This window comes from Solanum dulcamara, chromosome 5, assembly GCF_947179165.1.
Source record: "Solanum dulcamara chromosome 5, daSolDulc1.2, whole genome shotgun sequence".
NCBI classification, from domain to species: domain Eukaryota; kingdom Viridiplantae; phylum Streptophyta; class Magnoliopsida; order Solanales; family Solanaceae; genus Solanum; species Solanum dulcamara.
In genome coordinates, this window is record NC_077241.1 from 44,215,822 (window position 1) to 44,242,209 (window position 26,388).

A 26,388-nucleotide genomic window follows, 5' to 3' on the forward strand; every position below is an offset into this window, starting at 1 on the left:
TATAACATAGTAGGGAAAAATAGTAACTGCCTATCAATTCATCTTTAAAACATATTAGGAATAGCTCATCTACTTGGTGATTCATACGAATCCATAATTTTGGTTAGAATTGTCCTTATCACCATATTTAAAATATCTTTTGATCTCAACTCTGATCATCATCATAACTTTAACTTTAGAATCATAAATCTCAACTTTAACTCATATAAAAATTTTATTGAAAATCATTTAACTCATTATCAACTCATAACTCATCTTAAATTCATAATCATAGCTTAAAAATATAGCTTTATGCATTGGCATCTATAAATCAACTTGAAATCATGCAATTCATATGAGAACATACATATAAAGATCATTGATAACATTTAAAAATGAAATTAAACTAGCCCAATGAAATTCATCAAAACTAGAATTCATAATCTATTGAAAATTTAATGAAAACTTGAGGAATCTTTAGTACTTCATTGGTGAAAAGAGACCCTGAATCAATCCCCACATACCTTGCTTGAATTTACTATGAATTAAAGAAGACACCTTGAAGAAATCTGGAAACCCTAGCTTGAATTTGGAGAGAAACCTTGAGAGAATTTGAGAGTTCTTGCCTTGGAAATTTTGAGAGAATGAATTGAATAGAAGGGTATTTTGAAGAATAGAGTATTTATAGACTTTGAACTTGGCCATAAAATTGTCTAGGTTCATTGAACCGAACTTTAGAAAAGACACAATTTCCCTTTATTAAAATCTGAAAGTTGACCCTATGGACCCCTTTATACCGGTCGTCTTTGAGATGACGAGTCATCTAAACGACTCGTGTTGCAGGTATGAGAAAAGGGCCTAAAAATTGAGTCTCTAAAGTTTGTGAATGACCAATGTTTATGACCCGTCGTCTTAGAAATGGTCCATTCTTAAGTCTCATCCTATAGGTCTGGAAAACCTGCAAAACACAAGTCTCTGAAGTTTTGTGGCGGGTGGTCTTTATGACCCGTCCTAGATTCTACGACCCATCTTGCAAGTTCGTAGACTTGGACCTGAGGGATCCTTAAAACTTGGCATGTGAACTTAGCTTACGAGGGCTTTCTATGACCCGTCATATTCAGGACGACTCATCCTGACAAACTGTAGAACCTCTCTTGAGGGCAACTTCAACTTTGCTCGAAGGGTCACTCTACAACTCAACTCTACGAGCCGTAGAGGGACTCGTTCACCTGGATAGGTTCAAAATTTTAGGACTTTGCTCGTTGGTTATATTTCCAACTTATGGGGTCTTACACATACTTAGTGCATTCCATGCACTAATGCATACTTTTGCCTACATTGTATCATAATGTAGGGTCCGATGATCACGCTCATCCTCCTCCTACTTGTTGCTAGTGCTTGTTATTAGCTTAATATTGGTGAGTCCTCATAGTTTGAGGACATGACACTTCATATTTGACAGTTGTTACCTCATTACTCTTATGTTGTCTATTTGGGTGAGTTAGGAGCTTGTCTTATGCCCCATCGAGTTAGTAAAGGCATGTTAGATAGTAAGAGTCTATGTTGTCGCTTTCTGGTTTCAAAACTTATGTTCTATTTGAGATTTTGCTTTCGTATCTTGATTTAACTTCATTGCTTCATTTACCTTATGTATGCTCATGAATGTTATGCTAAGAGGCTTGGTTGGAGTCTTTCGAGATTCTAATCACCATGTTACGGCTAGACCCTAGAACGGGCCATGACAATTAACCTCATTATTCATTTTTTCTCAACTACAAAATGAGTTCAATAGTGTTCCTGCTCACAAAATTATAAAAGTTCCAAAAAAATGACTTACGACCGACGACGACAAGGCGAGGTTGTTGGTTGAACAAGAGGTGTCGTTTGAGTGTTTGGACAGAGTGAAGGCAACGAAGAGGAGAGATTGTTGGTTGCGGAGGAGGCGAAGCAACATTGTTGGTTGTAGAGGAGGAGTTTGACAGTTTCACAGTTTGAAAGTTTGAAATTTTGAAAGTTTGAATGAGTTTTATTTTTTAAATGGGTATATTTTTTATTGAATGGGGTAGTTGAAAAATGATGTGTCTTTGAATTTTAAAAAGATTAAAAAGTTTTGGTAATATTAATTTGATCCCAACTTAATTTAATTAAGTTTTAAAGTGACTTAGACCCTTTCATTGATCAAAGTATCACCAATATTAAAAACAAGACCGTAAAGACCTCTTGTTTAATTTTCACATGAAAAGATATAATAGAAGAGCCATCATGAGGACGACCAATGGCATTTTCGAAAATTAAACTTCACTTCAGGGTAAAATAGTAATTACGTTGCTATGGAATGAAAGTCTCCGAGGATCGGAAGTCTCTTCTCTTCTCTGCTCTAGAATAATCAGTTGTTGAGAGTAGAAACATCCGGAGGTCATCAAAATTTCTATATAAGGTAAGTTTGATGCATCTGTTTCTGCAATTATCTCATTTTTTACTCTCTCTACATACCTTATATACTTGTGAAGTTAACCTAAATTCATTTGTTACAACTCAATCAGTTATAACAGTTTAATTCACTTTGTTACAAAATGATAAATCAATTCGATTTCTGATTTGGGTTTATGATTTTCCATAATCGTTTTTCAAAATTTTGATTTTAAAGCTAATTGCTCCTTTCTTAGTTTCTACTTTTGAGTTTTTAGTCTAATTGCAACTTAGCATGCATTTTCTTTTGATTTCTTTTCTTGTTTGGGTTACATATATCGGGGAGGAATGGCGGTACTTTTTGTTTTGGAATTTACCATACCATACTAGCTTATCGGACAATTATACCTTGACTTTTTTTGTCTATTCTATTTATCTACTTGGTGTTTGATTCTTACCTTCCCTTTACTCTACCCTTACGAGTAGCTTCAACTTCATTTTGTTTTAGCCTTCTACAATCTGTTCTATTAATTATTTTGTATATGCATGCTCCTTGCTTTTTGTGGTGAAAATAATCTTATAAACTTCCTTATGTGTAACATGAGTGATATTGTTACAAGGATTGAATTACATATCAATAATTATACATCATAATTGTGGCCTTGTTGTTTATTTCCTCATGATGGCTCTTCTATATAGTAGAAATATATTCCTAATGCACGCTAGATGTTTAATTTGAGAAAATGTCACAATAAAAAAGTGGCCTTTGTGAATTGGATTTGATTTTCCACGTGGTATTCATAGATGAATCATATGCGCAAGCTCAACTGGTACTTGAGCAGTGCCACTCAACTCAGTCAGATCAAAGTGCTAAAGGATTGGTTTTGCTCGTCATGTCTACCTTATTTTCTGAAAGATTAGTTTTTTTTTCTGTGGTTATCCACTTATGATTTTGAATGACCTGGAATTTGAAGTTAACTGTTTTATTCTCCTTTTCTGGTAGTTTTTCAAAAAAAAAATTAAGAGGAAATTGTAGCAAAGAAGCTCCAGAAAATTCAAGATTTGGACTTGTCATCCATCTTTAACCGCTAGAGATAAAACTTGTGGTACTTTTGACAGAATCCACAGTTTGCAATTAGGCATATGATTGCAGTTGCCGCCTCAGATCTAAGATTTTCATTAATGGGATTCCGAAAAAAAATGTAGCGTCCCCTCCCCCTCAACACTAAGACAACCTCTAATCTTATATTTAAGAGGTTCAAACTTAATATATAGACATAAAATTTCTTTAAAATACCTTATTTATACAATGTAATTTTTACCGAGGGGATTTGGGTGAACCCTCTAGATTACCTGTAGATCCGCCCTTGGCCACCTCTGAAGCACTTGTTGGGCTTTATTTAGAATCATATCAAGTAAGAGTTGTTGAACTGTTGATGTCTGCCTGAACTGATTTTGGTGCATACCCCATAGAAGGATCACTAAGCAATTATTTCTTCTTCTTTATGCTCAAATTGGGTATCTGCACCCCAAATTTCTGATATTTACTACAAAGACTTCAAGTCTTTACTTTTAAAAATGGTCTCTTCGTGAAAGATGAAACCCAGTTGCTGAAGATCGGAGCCCATACAAGATAATAGGCAAATTCCATCATAAAACCTCTTTTAGTATGCTTCAAGTCTTCTTTCATTTATTTTTTATTTTTTTATTTTTTCTGTTTTTTATCATTTCTATTCACTTTTGGATGAACTGGACTTCAATCTCTGAATGTATCCATCTTCTTCTTTAATTATACAAGCTGGTAGACATTAGGCATACTTCATACTTGTTTCATTCCTCTATTTTTATCTTCTTCATACGTGTTTTCATAGACATTAGGCATTTGTCTTAATACATCTAAGTCGAAAAACTTGAAGAAAACTCACTGAAAACAGATCAGAAGAACAACAAACTTAAAAAAACTCATTTTTGTCATATATAGAAAATGACTTAAGTACCAAAGGAAAAAACTAGCATGTTGGCAACACTACATAATCCTTGGATCTCGACTCTCGCACTTACTGGTGGATGCTACAGCCTACATGTAGGTTCATGGTGAACAAAGCCCTAGCTTCTAGAGTTCGCTGCCTTTTTCAGGTCGGAGAAGGGCTTATACTGCTCATTTTTGTTTGATATGTTCATTTAGTACCTATACAAACGAAAACTACACCAAAGTAGAAGGGCAAATATAGAAGGTAGAAATAGCTAGCCTATTGTAGTCGGCCTAACCAAAGCCTCACGATAACATAAAATTAGACTTATGAATTGAATCTTAAGCAGGGGGTTTAGCCCCTATCAATGAAAGAGGCTGTTGACAAACAGCACCGAACTCTTCCAGCGTATTTTATGAAATTTGGCTTAAAAAATCTAAAATACACTAAAAAGTTTTAGTTCATAATTAAAAATGCTTTTACGTTTTTATTCCCAATGTTGTGGAGTAGATAAAGAAATTTTAGTTAGGAATATAAATATTGTTTCATTTGGAATTTGGTCTCTAAATTGTGTGAGGCAACAAATATAGTTACCCACTGTAATGTAAAATAACACATTATTATATTTTGCCTAACTTGTACTCTTCAAAGATCTTGGATATTCATTTCCTCCATTTTGTTTCACTTTTCGACATTAATCTTTTTTGTTTGATTTTTTTTTCTTGCAGGCTTTCAAAGATTACCTTTCAGCTCTCTTCCTCTTAGCTGTCGTGTGTTTCAATTTCAAGTTTGCTTCTCTTTCAGTTTGTGCTCAAATCTTCTTATATTGGACAATGATAGACTAATATCCCTTCCTTGTGGGCTCATTGATGAAGCTACAGTTTAGAAAATTTTCGACAAGGTAACAATCATTGATTCTTCTAAGACAATCTGTTCACTCACGCTTAGTAATTGGCTAAACACCTTCGTGGTTATACCTTCGATTGGTTTCCAACTATCCATAAATTTTTATCATGTCATTTTTTTATACTTTCTAAATTATGATTTCTCTATAGTGATGGCCTTTTTGTCATTCCTATGATTTCATCTTAAATCCATATGATCAGGCTCTGAGTTTTAATTATTATTTTAGTTTTTTTCAATGGGAGCTTTTGACTTTTATTTCCTTTTTTCCTTTACATGTTCCTACAATATGCAGGGGATGAGGTCCTCAGGAGGGTTTATTGGATTGATTTTTCTTAACACTAGTCAGTAAATAGATTGTTTAGTTCCATCCGAATTATCAAAGTCAGGTTCTTGAATTGCTTTGGTAGCTCTTCATTTATATTGTTCTTTTGTAATTTTCCACTTCAAGCTGAATTTATTGTAATTATGTGAGTATAAAATTAGCATATTATAGAGATATGAAGTTTAGCAATAGTATTATAGATTATTGTTTTGTTAATCTAAGGCAAATTGATGAATACAAATTGTGTATTTGTTCTCTTGATAATCTCAAATTGCGCGCTGAGAATCTTTTGTTCGTGATCCAATTAGAAGTATTTCCTTAGGAATTACCTTTTATGGCTATTAGGTTTCTCATCTCCTTCTTAAGTCGAAGCTCTAGAGAATGAAAAGGTAAGATTGAATTTCATCCTAAAAAATTCATCTTCTCATCCAGTATGTTGCTTGTCATGTCATTTAATTTACCTTTTTGAAGTCCTAAGTTAAACTTTAACTTGAGCTCAAATCCTATGGTCTAACGTCTACTAAAAGGAGAGATAGAGAGAGATATGCAGGGTTCCCTATTTTAAAATATAGCAAAAGTACCTATGATGTATCATATGATTGATGTAAACAAATGTACCAAGTGTTTACTACTGCAAACTTCTGGTTCTAATCTCCTAATGGAGAGTAGCACAATATAACTCCGACTGAAATTTATTACCTTCCCGTGAAATGGCAAATGCCCTGCTGCTCATAAAATGCACCAATGTTTCAATCTCCAGTGAGGGATATGAAGGCAATTGTCTTCTCAGATCCTCCTAACCTATTTGATTCTGTCTGTCACAATCTAATTTCCAAGCTTCATTCCCCATTCTATCAAAACTAGGAAGATTTTGCGTCATATTTTAATGTTTCACAATAATCACAATAATTCAGAGATAGTGAAGCTTATTAAACTCTTGATTTGGAAAAGTTCTAGAGCTCTATTTCCCCCTTTTGGTGGTATGAATTCTGCATTTTGGCTTAGCTTATTTGAAAATTCAAAATTCAATTCTTCACCATGATCCTCTACATCTAGAGACACGTCAAAATCAACACCACTCAAAATTGTATAACCCTCAAAAATTAATGAGAACTTCAAAATAAGTGTCTCTTGGGATGGGTTTATAGCTTTTGGCTTAACAATAAGTGCTTAAAAGTATTTTTATTTTGTCCAAACATTATAAAAGTGCTTAAAAGTTATTTTGGCTTAAAAGAACCTCAAAGAAGTCAATTCAAATAGGCTCTTAATAGATTGTTTGCTTCATTTGTCAAGGATGGACAAGAAAAGCAGAGCACTTGAGAAAATAACTATGCCTCGGTCTTTCTTCTTGGTTTCATAATTGCATATCTATTTCTGATTTCTTTGTTACTGTAATTTCACGTGTTTCTCCAACTTTTTTGGTTGCATGTACATTGTTGTTACTTTCGTTGCTTTGTTAGTTTCATCTTCTTTTATTCAGTTCTCTATGTATGTTGTGGTAAAATTTTTTTTTTGTTTGTACAAATTTCCGTACTTCGGCAATTCTTCTATTGGCGTTGTTTATTTCTCTTAACTTATTCATAAGTAACTCTTCAATTGGTTTTCTTTATTTCCCTTAGCTTATTAGTATTGCGTGGAAAGATCGACAGCCAAAGTCCAATCCTCATATTTTGAAATAGTTAGCTCTTGTTCTTAAGGTTGATATTTGAATGCTTCTCAGTTAATTAATCTTTTTTTATGAATATTTGCGCCGATGTCTTTTTTACATCAATGGCATCAGCTGGAGCTTGCACCGAATTGCTCTTTCACGACCTGGGGTGTTAATTTACCTACTAAAATATCACCCGTCTCGACCCAAGATCCCAGCATCACGTTGGTGAAGGATTTGTTTAATTTACTCATTTCAAGTCTTCTCAATCGTATCTAAGTGCCCTTTTCAATTGATCAAGATAGGATAAATTATGCGTAATATTGATTATCTAGGTATAAATATTGTAACCTAAGTTGAATTTTACTGCCATATATATTATAAACAAAAACCAACCAAAATGCATAAGGTTCCACTAAAATTTCACATTATTTGATTTGAGGCCATTTTTTTTCTTTCGACAAGGAGTTGCTCGGATGGTAAACACTATAAGATTGTGAGTTTGAGTCACCACGAGAGCAAAACAAGGTGGGAGCTCCTTGGAATGGGTTAAAAAAGGCTTTCTTTATCTTCCCAAGAATATAGATTATGGTTGAGGTGCTCTTACCTCTTGAAACTGTTATTCAAGAACATTGACATCCACAAATGATGAACTAGGTGCAAAAGATACACAAATGGAGTAGACATGATTATAGGTGAATTTTATCACATGTGATTTTCTCCCTTTTTATAAATTTTCTAGGATAGTATTGTGGATCTATTGTTTCTATAGGTTCAAAAAATGCATGTGAAAGGCAAGAATTTAGACAAGAAGAAGCCGAAAAGAAGAATAATACTTGGACTATTCTTATATAAATGAACTTGTACATAGTTACAATTCAAAATTAGCCTCTAAAAGTTGTAGGTGGGAAGGTACCCTAGCTTAGCTGAGAGTTATCGAGGGAATTTTTTTGTGATGGAGAGTGATTGAAATTATAATATTATTTTCTCATGTTTTTTTTAATAAAAAAAAACTAAATTGTTTTGAGAATCTTTCCTACTTGTTAACTGAACAGGTTAATTTTTAATTGAGTGAATCTATCTGATGGTGAAAGTATAATAAATCTTTTCAGAACTTTTTCATCTAAACTATGAAATGCAAATGGCATAAAGCAAGTTACAATGTAATCGTAGAGAATATGTCTGTTCAACATGCATGATTTAGAGAAGGATGATGATCTATCGTGTACGCAGGGATAGTGAAAGTATAATAAATTTTTTCAGAACTTTTCCATCTAAAATATTAAATGTAAATGGCATAAAGTAAGTTACAATGTAATTGTAGAGAATATGTCTGTTAGGTGATCTTGGTACGAAACAACATAGGTTGTGGTGTAGTGGTGGGACTGATTCACATTTAATCAGAGGTCTCGGGTTTGAACCCTGGGAATGGAAAAAATTTTGTTGGGAGCGTCACTCCCGAATGGGTCGTACAGTGCGCGATCCGAATTTAATCGGGGCTCCACGGGCTCCGGACACTGGGTGGGAAACCAAAAAATGGTGATCTTTGTACGAGGAAGCATTTTACCTGATGCTAAAATTTGTACTTCGAAATATTTTGTAATATCATGACCTATTATTTCAGTTACATACATAGATTTTATCTCATAAGTTCATTTGATTTACAAGAAGCTAGAGAAAGGACTGCATTAGCCTTTGGCAGAATCCTACTACTTGGTGCCAGAACAAATGGATTATTACTTTATCTCATAGTGAACCAGTTTTAAGACTTGATTTTAACCTTTTGACTAGCAGAGAAATTGTACTATAATATAGTTGTAGATTTACTTTTCAATTTGATCTTACTTAAACCTTTTTGTTTCCTTTCTGAAGCTCACCTTATGAAATATGCAAAATTTCATGGCCAGATATAATGTTATCTTCAATTGTGGTTTCATATGCTATAATAGCAATTTTGGAGGGTTTCGATTTTGTGGACTATCTGAATGATAGGTGAATAGTTGTGACTGCTATTTTTTTTAATGATACACATGATTTTGGTAGGCCTGAACTTTGATTGAGCGCTAAATTGTTTTAATTTTCGTTGGGATCATACAAGCTATGTATGCTGTTGTAGTGACATACATTGTATGGGAATTGCTTAATATCCCAAATCAACTGCTTGCCAACAAATCATTATGGAGACAACATTTCCAAGTACATCTTTCTTTGTTTCCTTGTTGGTCCAACTTTAGATCAATACAATGGTCAATATACTCAACTAATAATAGGATCAAGTTATTTGTAAAACAGCCACTTAAGAGTATAAATGTTGGGCCCGTTCTATGCACAGCATAACTATCTAGTTTATATAGAAGTTTTCTGAAAAAATATTATCTTATCTTATTGATGATTTTTCTCACTAGCCCAAATCAAGACCAACGAAAAATATTATCTTAGAGTAGTAATTTATAGCAAACAAGATCAAGAAAAAAAGTTCTTAGATAATAGTTAATTGGAATACGATAGATTTTTATACTTTAAGAAGCAACCAACCAATAATTGAACGTCAAGAACGTTGACAAATGATGCTTAAAGCTTAATTGCATTTTCTTGTATGTATATGTATTCTGCTTATATGGTGTGAAAAGAAATTTTTACAAATAAGCTTGCCTGAGTATTATTTTAAAGAGTTTCTACTGTATTCTTAAAACTGAAGTTAGGAATTCAGAACCAAATTTGAAAGTTGAAATTATAAGAATTTATTAATAAAAGGTTACAGCCAGTCGCAGAAAAGAATATAAGCCAACTGGCTACACTTTCAGGGCTATTTTTTGTAAGCTTATTTTTAGGTCAACTAAAAGTTATTAACACTTTAGACTTGACAACATGCGGTTTTCCCCCTTTCTAAAAAGGGCAAGCAGCCCACTATTAACTAATATTTCCCTTTACAAGTTCTAGTTTATTTTCTTTATCCATAAAATCGAAATAAGGTTGTATCAAGTGCGCTAACCAAATCATATAATATGCAAGCCAACGCCAAAACATTAAGGTACTACATGTATGAAGCTCGTTGTACGTTCACCAATCATAACATAAATAACTAACTGTACATAAAATATGAACCTCTATAGTTAAACATGTCAATAGCCAGCCTACACAAACATATCAAATATTTCATTTTGCCTCACGATGGGACTAGGCTGCTGAAGATGCGTTTCAAACTGGGACATGCAACCCGCAACCTCGTCATGCTCAGTGGACAAATCTGTTAAGAAATGGCAAAAAGGATTATGAGCAAATCCACAAAGGAGCTTGTATCAATAAAATAATACATAACAAATCAATACAGGTCATATTCTTAGCATCAGAAGTGTTCCTGACCTTGAGACAAAAGCGTACATCAAGCGTCTCAAGCATCGTACATCGTGATATGGAAGATTCGACAGCTTCCTCATCAATGTTGCAGGACTGTAGGACAACAAAAGCAAGAGTACAGAATAACTCCACAGCACAATTGTGTCACAAGTATTTCAATTGCACAAGCACCTTATGGGTGTGCCAATGATTTTTCAAGGGAGTTCATCAAAGTTGTTTTTAATGAAACGTGATAGAAAGGCAGGCAATTGATTTCACGAGCTCTACACTGGAAAGTGCTATGTAAAGGTCAAGGAAAGGTAAGCCTAAGGCGTGTAATTCATAGAAGCAACAGCGGAAATACAGCTCAGAGAAAGCAAAATCTTTTTCTAAAGAAGAACGAAGACTTGAGTTCACTTGCAGTTCCAATATTTCAAGCAAATAAGCACCAGAGTTAAAGAATTCAAATTCTCCTTTCAGTAATTTTAACCCAAGTACATCATGCTCCAAGAAATAGAGGCAAGATGCCCCCAAACTACATGCCACTCCTAAGGACTACTAACACTTCCAAATTTGAAAAATGTTTATTATCTATCCACATTAATGCCTAGGAAGACCATGAAGAGTATTAGGATTACTTGTTATTTTAGTAGACAACTGTGTAATTTGAGTATTCCTTAGACAATATGCAGCTAGCTATTAGATCTTATAATACAATCTCATTTAGCAAACTTAATTAGGAGTGTAAGTGCTCTCTACAGAATATCAAGCTTAAGGGCACACATGTTTTTCATACCAACCTACTGGACCAGAGGCAGACAAGAATGTTTCGTAAAATGGACCAAGGAGGATCCTCCTATCCTAAATGAGTAGTCTTTGGTGTAAAAAGGAAATTGTAAATGAAGTTAATCATTGATAGAACTCATAAAGTCCCTACAAGGGTAGGAAGGGGACTGACGTTTTCTTTTTGCTACATTATGGTAGTACAGTTTGCACATCCTTCGTGCTACAGTAAGAACTATTACCCATCTCTGGGGGGGGGGGGCAAAAGAAGCAAAATGATAAAGACTGAACACTTTTGCAGCAAAGCTACCACTACAACAACTAAAAATCCAGCGAAGGATATGAAAAATAGAAGAAACAAGAATACCTGAAGAAAGAGGCTACTCAATCTTGGACATTCCAATTGCAATGATTCCAATGAACAACAATTGCTGAGCAAAGGAAGATAATTACGCAACAACTTTGATCAAGAAAATAAAGCCATTGATGCATAATTTACCTATGAAATCATACCTCAAATTGAGAACGCACAAGTTGTAACAAGCTATATCGACCTCCTTCAAATTCGCAGACAGGGAAAGGTTTAGTGATGACAAAAGGAAACCTTGTGCCATTGGAATAACCACTTTTTTTATATTTGGGCAACCTACACAATTTAGGTTTTCTAGCAAACGCTTTGGTTGTTCATTTGGCAATTGGTGTTCTCCCAAGGAAGATCCATGAGGTGCTATACTAACACTGGGTATATGCGACAGTTGGTCACCAGTTAATCCCCAATTTAAATCATGCATATTAATACATCCATTCAAGCTGACATGACTCAAATGTGTGCAGCAAGCAAGCAATTCCTCTATGGCTGATTGGCATAAGGTCCCATACGACAAATCCAACTCACAAAGGGCTGGGAGAGCATTTTCTTTATAGAGAGGTTCCAAAGATGTATCAGTGAGATACTTGCATGCTTGCAACTTTAGGACCTACAACAGAACACATATATACGCTTAGAGAGGCAAAAGAGAAAGGAAAAAAAGGAGGAGGGGGGAGGGGCAGTAAGAAAAAAAAGCCCATCAATGTATCATATAGATCCAAAAAAATAATCCCAAAAGCAACAAGGCTGTGCCTAGTGCAGCTAGAAAGAGAAACACGATTGTGTTGCTAAACTACAACAACAACATACCCAGTGAAATCCCACAAGTAGGGTCTGAGGAGGGTAAGGCATACGTAGACCTTAGCGCTACCTCATGGAGATAGAAAGGTTGTTTCTGAAAGACCCTCGGCTCAAAAGTCACAGTTTCAAGTTCAAGAAAAAAACAATATATATAGCATAAAAAAATAAAAATAAAAAAATAAAATAACATAAAAATAAAAAAATGCAAATTTTACAAGACAAGAACAATAACGATAGCAAAGTAATGAGATAATCAAAGGCAATAACAACATAACTATAAAGGCACGCCTAGACCTACGACCTCCCTAAACTGACATACGGCAAGACACCATTCTATCCCTACTAGTCTTCTACCCTAATCCGCGACCTCCACTCCTTTCTATTTAAGGTCATGTCCTCGGTGATATGGAGTAGCACCATATCTTGTCTAATCACCTCTCTTCAATACTTTTTCGGTCTACCCCTACCCCTCCGCATAGCCCCCAAATCCAACCGCTCGCACCTCCTAACTGGGGCGTCGACACCCCAGAAAATTTCAGATATAGCCATAGAAACTCTGCATACAAGGAACTCAAGCCCTTGCACTGAAACAAATTGAGGCATCAGACAATGCCAAACATTGGATCCCAATGGACAAATTAAAGCATCAAGCAGAAAGTAGAAATATGCAGATGTGACTGCTTCAAAATAAAAAAAGAACGATAGAATGCCTAAAGCAACTGGATCTCCACATTAAACTTCCACAATTCCAGGACATCCATCTTCAAGGATCTAAAAAGGAGGTACGATAATGAAAAAGAGTAAAGGTGGCAATTCTAGTCTACAGTTTCATAATATTTAACAAGTGCATTAATAAACAACCCAACCAACTGGGTGATAATTATCCTCTGCTTGTTGATTTCAAGCACAGAACTATTTGAGAACAGACAGACAACATCATCAGACCTCGAATGGCATTAACTATCCTACTCCATTTGCAGCTAATATAATTGTAGATTTTAGAAACCCTACAATTTACAATCTTATTCTATACTTCGTTGACTCTCTTTCCCTTGCCCTCCACAACTAGACTTATTTTCAATGCAAAATGGCAACCTCTTACTAGTTTTCTGGTTGCTATTTACAGTTTGTTGTTCCAGCTCCACCTGTTGATAGTAAAAGCTAAAGACTAAGCGTCTTTTAGCTGTTTCGTAGCTCTTTACAAGGCAACATGTCTTGGATAAGCTAGATCCTTTCTCAGAGTTGTTTATTCAGACAGCTTTAGAACTTTTTGACAGTATAAAACGTGAGTTTAAAGAGACTCCAGGTCTGGTTACAGTTGTGATTTTTCCTTTTCCTCTTTTTGAGTTCATTTCCTCTCGTAATGACTCTTTTTTGACCTTCTGTGAACTGCTTTACTTCTTTTTTTCTACAGTTTTCTGGTATCCATGATAGCTTTCTATTCTACTGATGTTACTTTAAATCTGTGTTATCACTTACGCTTGAACTAATGCATTGGTTTAATTTACTTGTTCTTTGTACACAGCTGATGATTCAGTTTGAAAACAGAAATGCTTTTTCGATTAAATAAATCAATACAGTTGCGAAGGATAGCCTTAGCGTAACTGGTAAAGTTGGTTCCATGTGACCAGGAGGTCACGGGTTCGAGCTGTAGGAAAAGCCTCAAGCAGAAATGCAGGGTAAAGCTGCATATAGTAGACCCTAGAGGCCTGGCCCTTTCACGCCCGTGCACAACACGAGTTTAATGCACCGGGCTGCCCTTTTTAAATCAATATAGTTGTCACTTGTCAGTACTGTGGGATAATTTGGTGAGAAAATTATAATAGTATTTTCTTGAAAAATTAAGCTTTTGGTTCTGCTTCTGCTGAATGAGAAGCTTCAAATTTGACTTCTTCGCCACAGCAGAGAAACAGCTTATGGTACTAAAAATCACATTTTATTTTCAAGAAGATTGGCCGAACACCATTAACTGCCAAAAAACTGAAGGAAAAGAACACTTCTAGTTTCTCAAAAACATGGGCAAAACAACGATTATTAAATTCTTATAGTCAAAATAGAATCAGTTCTGCTGAAGTGAAACTTCCAATCATTCCAAACTGATTCACAGATTGTTACTTGCATCCATGTGTTTTAGCTTTTACTGAAATTGGAAAAAAGGGAGAAGAACAGAAATAGAAAAAGGAAAAAGAGAGATTAAAGTTATTAGCTTATGACCCAGTGTTCATCCCATCTTAACATGAGTAAATTCTGTAGTAATTAGGTATTTTGACCAGCACAAACTTAAGCCAACCCATCCTTTTGATATCATAGAAAAAAAATAGGAAAGTGGCCCATATATCTAGACGAGTGCAAGTCCAGACTGGATAAATAGGCATAACTTTTCTCCACAAAATAGAGCATGTTAAATCAAGTTCATCTAACTTCCCACTGTAGTGGAGAAAGTGATTATATACTTAGATGATAGAAGTTACCTTTAACCGCAAGCATGATTCATAAACAGGTTGCAAGGTAACCAAAAACGTATAGGATAGATCAAGGTAGGTCAAGTTTGGGAGGGACTGCAAAGAGAGGAGTCCATCACAGCCAACAGATGGACATGACATTAATACTAATGACTCGATGAGAGGGCATGACGAAGTCGTTGCAGATAAACAGTCATCCTTGAGTTGGCTGCATATATGGAAAGAAATTAATGAGACATGAAAGAACTAAAACAAATATGCACATGTGACAGTTGCGAGAAAGTAAGCAACCTGCAGAATGAAGCATCAAACGAGGTTAACAGGGGGCAATTAATAGATGCTTCAGACAGCACACCACAGCCCTTCAACTCAAGTGAAGCCATTTGTGGAGCTTCAATATGGAGCATATTCATTTTGGGGCATATACCAAGATTCAGTGACCTAAGACCAACCTGCAATAAGAAAACACATTCATCAACCATTTGGGTATAAATAAAGATAAAAATGCATGTGCCACAAATTAACAATCATAAAATCAGCAGGTGAACATAAAACTCCAGTCTCAAACCCAAAGAGGATATAAAGAAAAGAGGAAGGAGCCTATGATCACTTACTGGGCAAAATGATGCTACTTCAAGATGATCACAACCATCTAAAGAGACTTGTTCAAGATATGGGCACCTAAGTTCAAGAGAAATTAAAGCACGGCAACCAGCAAGTGAAAGAGAAACCAACGAAGTGCTGCAGAAAGCCACAAGTGTCAAGCTCTGAAAAAGAGAAGACCACAATTAGATTTAGACCATAAACATACAAATGTAACATAGATACAGCAGGATCTTTCAAGTTGAATAGGCAGAAATATATCATTATTCTCTTTCAATATATGAAAAAAATCTTTTCTGAATAGGTGTTAGAAAACAGAACACAGAAGGTGAATGCTTATCAGGACCCATTTTAAAACAATGGAAACTTCTTCCTTTCCCTCAGCCCCTTTTTCCTGAGAGAGTGCAACTTGAACATATTACTCTCTCTCTCTCTCTCTCTCTCTCACACACACCCAGTCCCCCCCTTTTCCCGGGAAGAGGGAGAGGGGGAAGGGAGAGGGGATAACCGAAATATAAAAGTTGATTTGTTCTGACATTTCTTCAATAGTCTACAACAATGTTGACAAATTTAGTTCATTATTTTGAACATCTATCAGTTTATCTATCAAAAACTGCAATGTGAAACCTAATTAAGCCTTGATTTTCTTAGAGGAGTACATATTTTCTTCAAGCTTCAAAAGAAAATTCTTCTTTGACATTTTTTTGAAATGGGGCGACTTCAGCTCTAGCATTGAATCAGGAAAAAAGGTGAACTATTTTCTTCTTCTGTCCGGGTAATAATTCTCATTTTCTACTTCAGCTTAAATCTTCCCCTTAGGAACAATCTCATATATAATCAAAATGTTGTTAGTAACTTAGAACTTATGATATCAAGAAAGACGTTTACCCTAATATATTATTTTTTTTGATAAGATAAAAATACGTCAAGTCAATTTAGAAATGTGAGTAAAAAATAAATACTACTGGTTAATCACGGGATACATAATCACTATTCTTAATGCCAAAACAAGGGAATTAGAACTTTTCATCTTTCCCACTTCACGTCTGAACAATTTTAATATTTTTTTTAACTTCGGTGAGAAATTGAAGGGGAGTCTCGCAACAAGTTATCCTGGGATTTGTTATTCCACCCCCAATGTGGGATAAAAATAACACTACAATCCTAAAACTAATCCTAGGATTGGCTATCCCTTATCCCCCGTACCAAACGAGCCCTAAGTGCACCCAGTAGCACAGCTTCCATGGCTTATTGTAAAGAAGAAAAGCATAACCAGCTGACACAACAGTCAGTACACTTGAGTACTTTGGTTCATTCTGACATGGTCAAAATTAACACAATCATTCAAGAGTCACGAATATCATCTTTCATGATTACTCATTAAAATACCTGATTGTGAGAATTTTCAGTATTAGATTTATCTACTTGGAAATATGCATAAGAAAAATTATTCCCATGTTTCTGTTACAAGAAAAGCAAAAATGGCACTATGATCATAGGTCCATAACCACATTGACAAAGGTGAGGACAAAAGTAAGCTCTTAATAATAAATGTGACTCCACACACATCAACTGCCAAGATTTTGAGAGAACCACCTTTTGTTGACTAGCAAAACTAAGTAGAGATCATACATATCGTAATTAGATGTAGAAAAAACATGTTCAGCAACACGTCCTCTAGTTAACAACCAAGAATGCACAACTTAACAACGGGGAACTAAAATTGCTAACCTCACAATTATCTAGAACTAAGGATTTAAGCACAGGACAGCCACCACCATCGCTGAAAACTTCACAGATAGAATTGGTAAGCGTTTCGCACTCAGTAAGGTCGACTTCTAGCAAATTGGGACACTGTAATGCAATTGTTGTCAAGCTTTCCTGCTTCTGCAAAACTAATTTCTGTGGAATGATAAAGGGGAGAACCATTATCCAATGAATAGAATAATTCTAGTCAATAAAATAAGTTGACAAGATATAGAACAAACTTACTTTGAGTGAACTTGAAGTTATATTGATTCGTTGGAGCAGTGGGCAATTAGAAACAGTAATTGATGATAACATTCCACAATGCAAGTTAAGGTCAATAAACCTGTTTCAATATAAACAGTAGGTAAGTGCACAAAAGAGTGACAGCAATTAAGGTATGGAAAGAAATTTCCTTGAGACTTGATAGGGAAACCATAAAGCCTGTATCATACTTGCGACAATGTACTAGTCTGATGTTCTGAAGGCGAGGAAGATCCAAGGACACTGATGTCAATAAACTGCAATTATCAAGCTCCAGAACCTGAAAAGAAGTGAAATTCACAGTTCAATATGAGATTTAGGGACTCCTGATCACAGCATGGCTACCAGTATGAAAAGGGTGAGGAAAGACTCAAACCTCTAACATATAGCTGTGGGCTATGGCAGCCATGGAAGCTGATGTTATGCCCTCACAACTATGAAGCTTGAGAACAGTCAGCATAACCAGCCTCACAGACTTCAACAAGGAACAAGTGTTAAGTCTAAACCAACTATGCCAATTTCAGGTAATATGTAAATTTAATGAACATACCTCAAGAGAAATGTTTGGGCAGTACGAAGCATCCAAAACTCGAAGATTTCCACAAGTTTGAGCTATGTCACGTAGTGTTTCATCACTGACGCATGAACAATTTGACATATCCAAATATTCTAAAAGAGGGCATGCTGTGGCTGCCGAACGAATAGCAGCGTCGGAAAGTTTGTGACATGAAGCTATATCAAGGTCATGTAAAAGAGGGCAATTAAGCACCGCATGTGGCATGCTACTTCGCTTAAGTGACAAAGTTTCAAGTTGCGGACATCTGTAAGAATAACAACAATTAAGCACAATTGGATGATAACTACTTTAACAATATAACATTGTGGACCAACATTATACAACCTGATAGAAACTCGAAGCACACGACATTTCACGAGCTGCAGAACACACAAGCTATCATGATAAATTGGTATCTCTTGAATGCCATTTCCAAGAGTGGCATCATTAATGGTCAAATTCTTCAACACGTGGCAATCTGTTAAGGCTTGAAAAAATGTTTCCCCCAATTGACCTCTGCCCAATGTCAGAGTCTCAAGATTTCTGGTAACAATGAAATGTATCAAATTAGTCACTTATAGTGATTCCTAAAGTAGTGCCAACAACATAAAAAACTATTACCTTAATGAAGAAACAGCTTTCATTGCTAGAGGGTGAATATTAGGAGTTCCATATAAGTTGATTGTTGTTGCATTTGGGTATCGCCGACACATGTCCTCAACTACCATACATAACAAAAAGTTGCAATTAATTGAAACATGAGTTTATGTGAAGTGATCTTAGTAGTGTGCAAGGAATAGATATGAGGACAAGATACTCACATTGGTTTGAGGAAATCTGCTTGTTCTCAAAATTGAGATACCGCCAAAAGTCTTCGTGAGAGCTAGCTGCTCTCCACTGGTTACAAACACTTGCAGCTCGACAAAGATCAATATGGTCCAAAAAGGAGAATACCTAGCAACAGATGGGGCATATATTTCCTTAATCAGAAACTTAGTAGAGATAAATATTGATCAAGCAACTCAGAAGGAGCGGATGCGGCAACTAGTAAATACCATATGCAACAAGTCATCAGTAAGATCCATCCGCACATCGAAATCCTCCATTTTGGTATCTTTCCCCTCATCATCTGTTGCACCAAGTAAGTTTGATAAACTCACATCTACAACAGCCTCGTTCATTGGACATAGAAAACTGGTTTCCTGCAACAAGTGATTGTCCCAATCCCTGCAAAATATTAATAAATCAGTCTTCATTTTTGAGTTATTGGCCTGCATTTAGGGCTTACTTCAAAAGACAATTTGTTTATATCAAATTAAAGAGTAAAATTCTATTTTAGGTTAAGCTTTTGAAATTCCAAATATAAGAAGCATTAGAAATAATTCTAATTAATATTAATATGTTCTTTTTTTCTAGAAGAATTATGCGAGAATGTACTTTCTCCAAAACTCAGTGAACTCTGAAACACTCTTGACCACATGTAAAAATGTACAACACGAGAAATAATTTGAGGGGCTCTTAAGAGTATTGAATTAGTGAGCCGGCCTTATAACAACATCTGATCCTCTGTAATTTTTTGGGTAGCCTAAATGAATTCTGTATTCATTCTCTACTATGGCCGACTTCACTCCAATATTCAATAATTTGACTAATTGAAACAAAAAATTACTATAAATGAAGGTGCAGTAGCTGGTCTTACAGCGAAAAGGAGTTAACTTTGGGCCTTTTACTACAGGTATCACGATCAGAATCCTCTTTCAGCACTGTTGAGGATGAAGCCTCTCCACTCAACCCCAAATTCAAATTAACATTCAACATTCTCTCACCACTATAATTCTCATTCCTCACCTCCACTTCACTGAATAACCAGTTGCTGTCAAAATCAATCTCCTCATTCCGCGCAACACCAACATTATCTGCAGCGCCCACGTGCGGCCTCACAGCTGCCGCGACATTGACACCGTCAAAAACATTCCTCCAGTCAAATGCCGAATTTTCATCTGGCGATTCCTCGCCGTTATTCCCAAATATCGGGTCCCTCATACTCTTGTAGCCCTTCTTATTATCTTCTTCTTCTTCTCCAAAACATAAACAACACCAAATCCTCATACACCCACTCACAACACACCAAGAAAGCAAAAATATTAATTATAAAACCTCAAATTTTATCAATTTCTGATCTTCAGAAACCCTAACTCACGATCTAAAAGTTTCCTCCCAAAAAACCCTAACTTTTCAACAACTCACACCAAAACGACTCCTTTTTCACAAGATAGAACAAAATTACGTAGTTCAGAGAATCTAACAAATTCTTGTTCAAGAATCATCGACAAACCGGAAAATGGAGTAGCAGAAAATAATAGATATGGGTATATATAGATATACAGAGAAAGAAAACAGTATGAGAAGTGCAGTGAGAGGAAGAAAGAGAGATCTGATCGGATCTTTCGAAGGATCGAAGGCTGGTAGTGGTGACGCTTTTCTGGGATTGAGTTTTGGAAAGATCGGCGAAATGGAGATTTGTGGGAAAAATAATCAAGGCAACGGAGGTGGTTACTTTTTCCCCTTCTATATGTCTATTTCACCACTTTATCTCTCAGAAATCAAATATTACAAATATTGACGAGGTGAAATTTATATAACCTTTACCTTTTTTTCCTTTGAAGAGTTTCAATAGGGAAATTGTAAAATTGATATTTAAAGTTATAATATTGTTTGAATATGAATATAAGAATTAAATATTTTTTGAATTTTGGTAAGTGATACATAGTGAATTTTTTTTGTTGTTTTTGAATTAAAGTGAGACCTTGAGGTCTCATTTTATTATTAAATAAGAAAAATAAATTTGTTCCAAAACAAGGTTCGACCTAATTCAAAAGAAAACAAAGATAAAAACAAATATAGACAAAAATAAATAAGCAATTGAATTGGTGAATGTCTCAAGGATAGCAATTTATGGGTTCTTCGTCTTCTTCGATAACTTTCGATGAAGGAATTTAGATTGTTGGCCATGCAGTATCCAAGCAGAGGTCAACTTTCTCAAGAAATCATTGAAGATAGACAAAAAAAGAGGTAAGATGCTTTATTTTTCCATGTTCTAGATTTGAGCTCCCATTGAAGTTTGAAAATGATAATTTCTAACTTCCTATATGTTATTTGTGCTAGAAATACTCAAAATATTGAGTAAATTTCATCTCAAAACACCTAAAATTTGTTATTGGGTGCTACGGTATCCGATTTCAAATGAAGAACTTTTTCAGATTTTGAATTATATAGCAACAAAAGGACACAGTGATGAATGTATTGTTAAAATTCTCAAAACTATCTCTGAGAGGTGACTTCAAATAAAAAACAAAAAAATATTCTCCTTCCAAAGATTGAACCTCTGTCGAGGTTAATACCACATTTGATAAGAACATATATATGTGTATATATGTGTGTGTGTTAAGTAATTCAAAACATCTGTATTATCTTATGACTTTACTTGCTTTCGTGATGAGTTTGCTATGTTGTATGTTTGTATACTTTGGAAATAGCCTTTTTGTTTCTTATATTGTCTTTGTAATTGTCAGAAAGCTAAGAATGTTGTATGATTATAGGTGATGAGAATAACAGCTTCGTTAGGCACTGTCTAATTGTTCTTGGAGGGCATGAGTCGGGCATACACAAAGTCAAGTCATAGTTTGGATTCAAACAATAAATCTTATTGTCTAATCTCACCACCTATCATAGCTCAGGTAGACTAGCCTGAAACAATAGTGATAGCCACCCATTGGAGTTGACTGCTTTTGGAAGCAATTTTCTCTACAAACAAAAATCCGGGGCCAACAGGCTCATCCCAAAATAAGGAGTTGATAGCCGGTGGAATAATATCACTTCTGCACCTCTCACTCAGAGCCGACAAACAAGGGAAATCCTCAATCTTTCCTCTAAGTTGCATCACATCTTGTCTCACTTGGTAAGAGGCATAAAATTCAAAAATCATATTGAGAAAATAAGCATCCAGTAAATTCACTAAGGGAAATCCATCTCTATCCCAGAACTATTGGGCTATGAAAGAAAACTCATCCTCCAACCATGTCAAATTGAACTTTTTCTCTGGTGTAACTGTTTGGGGTGACTTTCTATAGGGTGTAGTATTCCTTCATACCCTCGATATAGAATTTTATGTTATCCTCCTCATCACCTGGATCTTGAGAACTCTTGTTTTTTGCATTTACTCTTAGAGGAGGATGCTTTCCGCCCAAGCTTGTCAGCTGTGTGCTTTCTATGAATCATGGTCTGCAAAAAAAGTGTGAGACAAACACTAAACAAACAACATATTTTTGTATTTTTTATTAGAGAATAAAATAAACGACTAAAAGGAGTTAACAAAATAAAAAGAGCTAAATACAAGAAGGATTTCAATATTTCAGAGATCAGAAGGAACTCGGTTCACAGTTGTAAAATCGCTCACCATCGATTTAAACGCAAGTTCAATGTATCTGCGAAATGCAGGGCAACATCCATTCAACACCCATACCCCACAACGATCACTTCGACCAAAGGTCCCCTTTTCAAGTTCAAAAATTTGACAAATTCATCCAACGAGTACTTAAACTTCCTCGAAAGATTCACAAAACAATATTAAACTAACTTGATGATTTTTCTTAAGAAGGACATCTCATCCCGTCTATCAGTGGAAATTGTCAAGCAACACAAGCACATTCAAGAACAAACACTCTACTCATTTGCAATACATAACCTCACCACATGATAGAAATATTTTGTTGCATTCTTACAACGACTATAGATGCTATTCACATGAGATTTCAGCCAAAATGAAAAGAATTCACATAATGATGAATTTCCCCTTAGGAAGGATGCCACCTAATCCATCATAGGGCCAATTCATGCACTACATAAGCTCAAATGGGTTACTCAAACTTTACTTCCAACTAAAATTTCAAGCTTTCAAGTAAGATTCACAATATGCACTCTCACAATATCAAGCACATTCAACCCAAATATACACTTTAGAAGCACATTAGCCCCATTTTCATCTAACAAAAATCGAAATTTGGAAAACTCAACTAAGCATGGAATCATTCTCAAAATATGAAGTTATTAAAGCTTGAAACTAGAAAAATAAAGCAACGTACCAAATAGTTGATGAGGAGTGAGCTTAAAGCTTTGAGTCTTTAATAAAGAACTTGAAATCAATCCCAAAGGAGGTTTAAGACCTTCAATCTGGAAAATATAGAGAGACATGGAGTTTGTGTGTGAGAAGAGTGTCATAATAAGAGGATTTATGGGAGAAAAAGGGAGAATGGAAGTGGAGAGGTTTTGTGGAGAAGTGGAAGGAAGTGGGGAGAGGAAGTGGGAGAGTGGTGAGTTAAGGAGGAAGAAGAAGGGTTTTCAACCTATGGTCTTTGCAGTCAAAATTTCATATGGGTCAAAATTGAAGAATCTCCAGTCATACTTGACTTGCGTTGGATTGATGTCTGCCTTCGAGATACAGGTTCAGCGCAAAATTAATTTTTGGTCTTTTTTCTATCAATGCACTGTTATGCACATGCATTAGATCGACGATGGATAGTTTTGTATTAGTGTTTTGTCGATCTAGTGCAGGTACAATGTTTTCTTTCAAGTTTAGATTTTAGCACCCGCGACAAATTGATATTGGACAATTTAGGACACAAAAACTTGTTGCTATCAATAGCACACACAAGGTTACACGGTCAACCAATTAATATAGTGCCTTTTTTGACCCAAATATCGAACCCAAAGGACTTTAGTCTAGCAAATACTTGATTCTCGATGTAATTGAAAATTAAATGAAAGTGAGTTAAATAGTTTTGATTGATTGATTTATTATTCTAATAACTGAAAGTAATCAACTAAGTTAAAGCTACTAATTAATGATTCAATTTCACGTGGAGATGTCAAGGATTAAAGAAATTTCAGGGTTGCCGCTTAGCATGAGTTCATGCATAATTCTCCTTACTTTAGAATCTGATGGGTTATCAAGCTATTGAATTACAAGGTTAATTGTACGATCATGGTCCCTCAACCTCTAATCGCCTACCACAATTGACAATCTAACTACATCATTGAACGAAGATGAACATAGACCAACTATGGAACATTAAGCTATCTTCTTGTTTCGTAACCAAACACGGTATACTAGGTATATCTCTATCCTAGATATGAAACACTCTAAGTTTTAACCTAGAATGAACACATTCCTTGCATTCCTCGTTCTATCCTCTATTCCTATCACAAGTTTAAAAATAGTCAAGCAATGTATTCTAATGGTGATCAGCCATTAAAATAATAAGAGCAAGAATACAAGAATAACTTAAAGTGAAAATCCATCTTCATCCAAAGAACTCATATTAAATCATCACTCTTAGGCACAACCCTAGAGTTAGAAAATTTAGCTACTCATGCTTTGATTTATGACAATAGTTTAATTACAAAATATTGAAGAATTCAAAAGATAGAAAAAGTAGAGGTGAACCCTAGTGTTCTTGAGAATAAGTCGTCCAAAAGGAACTTCATGAAATCAAAAAAAGAATAAATTTATAAATAATAAAACTAGGCTATTTATAGAGTTTAGAAAAATGCGGACAAATTCCAGCTTCAAGGTCCGTGCTGCGAACTTATTCCCTCACTTCAGGTTTAGAAATACTTTCTCTTCTCCACGATGCGGAGCTATTGTGCACTTTACTGCCTAAACATATCGCGAGACCATATTTGATTACCTAGGTCCGCGACACGAACATGGTTCTTCTTCTGTTGTTTTGCCTCAACTTTGCTCCATCAATAGCCTTTAACTTTCGATTTCAGCTTGAATTCCATTTTTGTCCTTTTTAGCTCCTTTTGTGTGATTTCCACCCTACAAAAATTTAATCATACTAGTTAGCAAAAACACAAGAAAACTTAACTAAACTACCATGACCCACATAGAATTTGCTTTCGAAACTCACCAAAAGCATGGGTTCACTTGGATATTCGACATATAAATACACCTAAGATCACCACCTCACACTTAAAGATTTGTTCATCCTCGAACAAATTCATACATTTACGCACAAGATGACTCTAACAAACTACTCCACATAAGGCATTTCAGTATAGACTACAACGACTCATAAAGATAACATGTATTCCAACAAGCATGTTTTGCAATCAATTTAGCACAAATGACTAGTTCAAAAATATTCTAACCTAAAAATTTGACTCTGACTCTCACAAACTTATGCATAATACTCAGTCCAAAGATCGTATGAATCACCTGTCCTTCATTAAACATATGCCCTTACCACAAGAGAGACACAAAATCATTCACACATGCACAAGATTTCAGACAAATGGGTGTTAGAATCGAATTTCGCTCACTCTCCCACAAGAATTCTCATGCACATAAGATGACCCATAGGTTTTCCCTTCGTGTAATACTCCACTAATTTAAGCCTGCGTAAGTTCAAGATCAAATAGGACTTTGTGGATTGTAATGTAGGCTAGGGGATGGGTAGGGATTGTTTTTGGTTATGTTTAGTGACTCACGTTCCCAAGCGCTTTAATACATTGTACTTCTTATTCACACGCTTCTTCCAACAACCTATTTCGTACCTCTTTCCTTGTCCTCAATTTTCTTTATTCATTCCCTCTCTTTAAGCAACTTACATACCCATCGTAAGGAGTTTTTGACTTTCATTATATTCTTTTTCATCACTTTGGTTTTGATTTTTGTACTCCCTATCAATAAGACATAAGTTTCAAGCACCTATAACAAGTTCCTATGGAGACTTCACACTCTACTTTTCCCCCTTCATTCTTTTCTCCTTAACACATATCATCATTCAACTAAAGCGCTTAGGAGTATGGATCAAATTTGGTCTAATGAAAGAATGGAAATGAGCTTCATATGTGGCTGCCAAAAGAACAGGTTAAAGGCTCGATAGAGTTAACTAGGCGCAAACATCAAGGTAGGTAAAAGAAGGTACAAAATAAGGCTACCAAAGAATTGCCTATTAATTTTTAAAACTCAGTATTCATTTTGCTTTATAGACACCGAACAATTTTTACACATCCACATGTATGCATGGAATACACTAAAACCTCACACACACCAGGCATATATTTAAACCAAAAAGGGTCACCACATATTCTCAACCAAGTAATAACATAAATTCATGAATTAAGCACAAGACATATAGAGTCCAAAAATTGAGCTTAGGTGTCTCAAACA

The 26,388-nt window shown here is 35.3% G+C and overlaps 1 protein-coding gene and 1 long non-coding RNA gene across 2 annotated transcripts; one reads left to right on the forward strand and one right to left on the reverse strand.

Annotated features, from left to right (window-relative positions):
• The first annotated feature begins 2,339 nt into the window (after positions 1-2,339).
• Positions 2,340-5,827, forward strand: LOC129889178 (uncharacterized). Its single transcript, XR_008766832.1, has 3 exons — positions 2,340-2,416; positions 5,087-5,259; positions 5,557-5,827. It is a non-coding gene; the product is annotated as an uncharacterized LOC129889178 (long non-coding RNA).
• A 4,388-nt stretch (positions 5,828-10,215) lies between these two features.
• Positions 10,216-20,763, reverse strand: LOC129889179 (F-box/LRR-repeat protein 15). Its single transcript, XM_055964377.1, has 17 exons — positions 19,852-20,763; positions 19,208-19,379; positions 18,974-19,106; positions 18,774-18,873; positions 18,498-18,695; positions 18,147-18,417; positions 17,973-18,071; positions 17,788-17,876; positions 17,579-17,678; positions 17,318-17,488; positions 15,598-15,750; positions 15,275-15,435; positions 14,993-15,191; positions 11,867-12,330; positions 11,721-11,784; positions 10,598-10,684; positions 10,216-10,481 (listed from the first exon to the last, which is right to left on the reverse strand). Exons 1-17 carry the CDS (start codon positions 20,259-20,261, stop codon positions 10,401-10,403), a joined length of 2,952 nt encoding a protein of 983 aa, XP_055820352.1. The 5' UTR covers positions 20,262-20,763; the 3' UTR covers positions 10,216-10,400.
• Between the last annotated feature and the right edge of the window lie 5,625 nt (positions 20,764-26,388).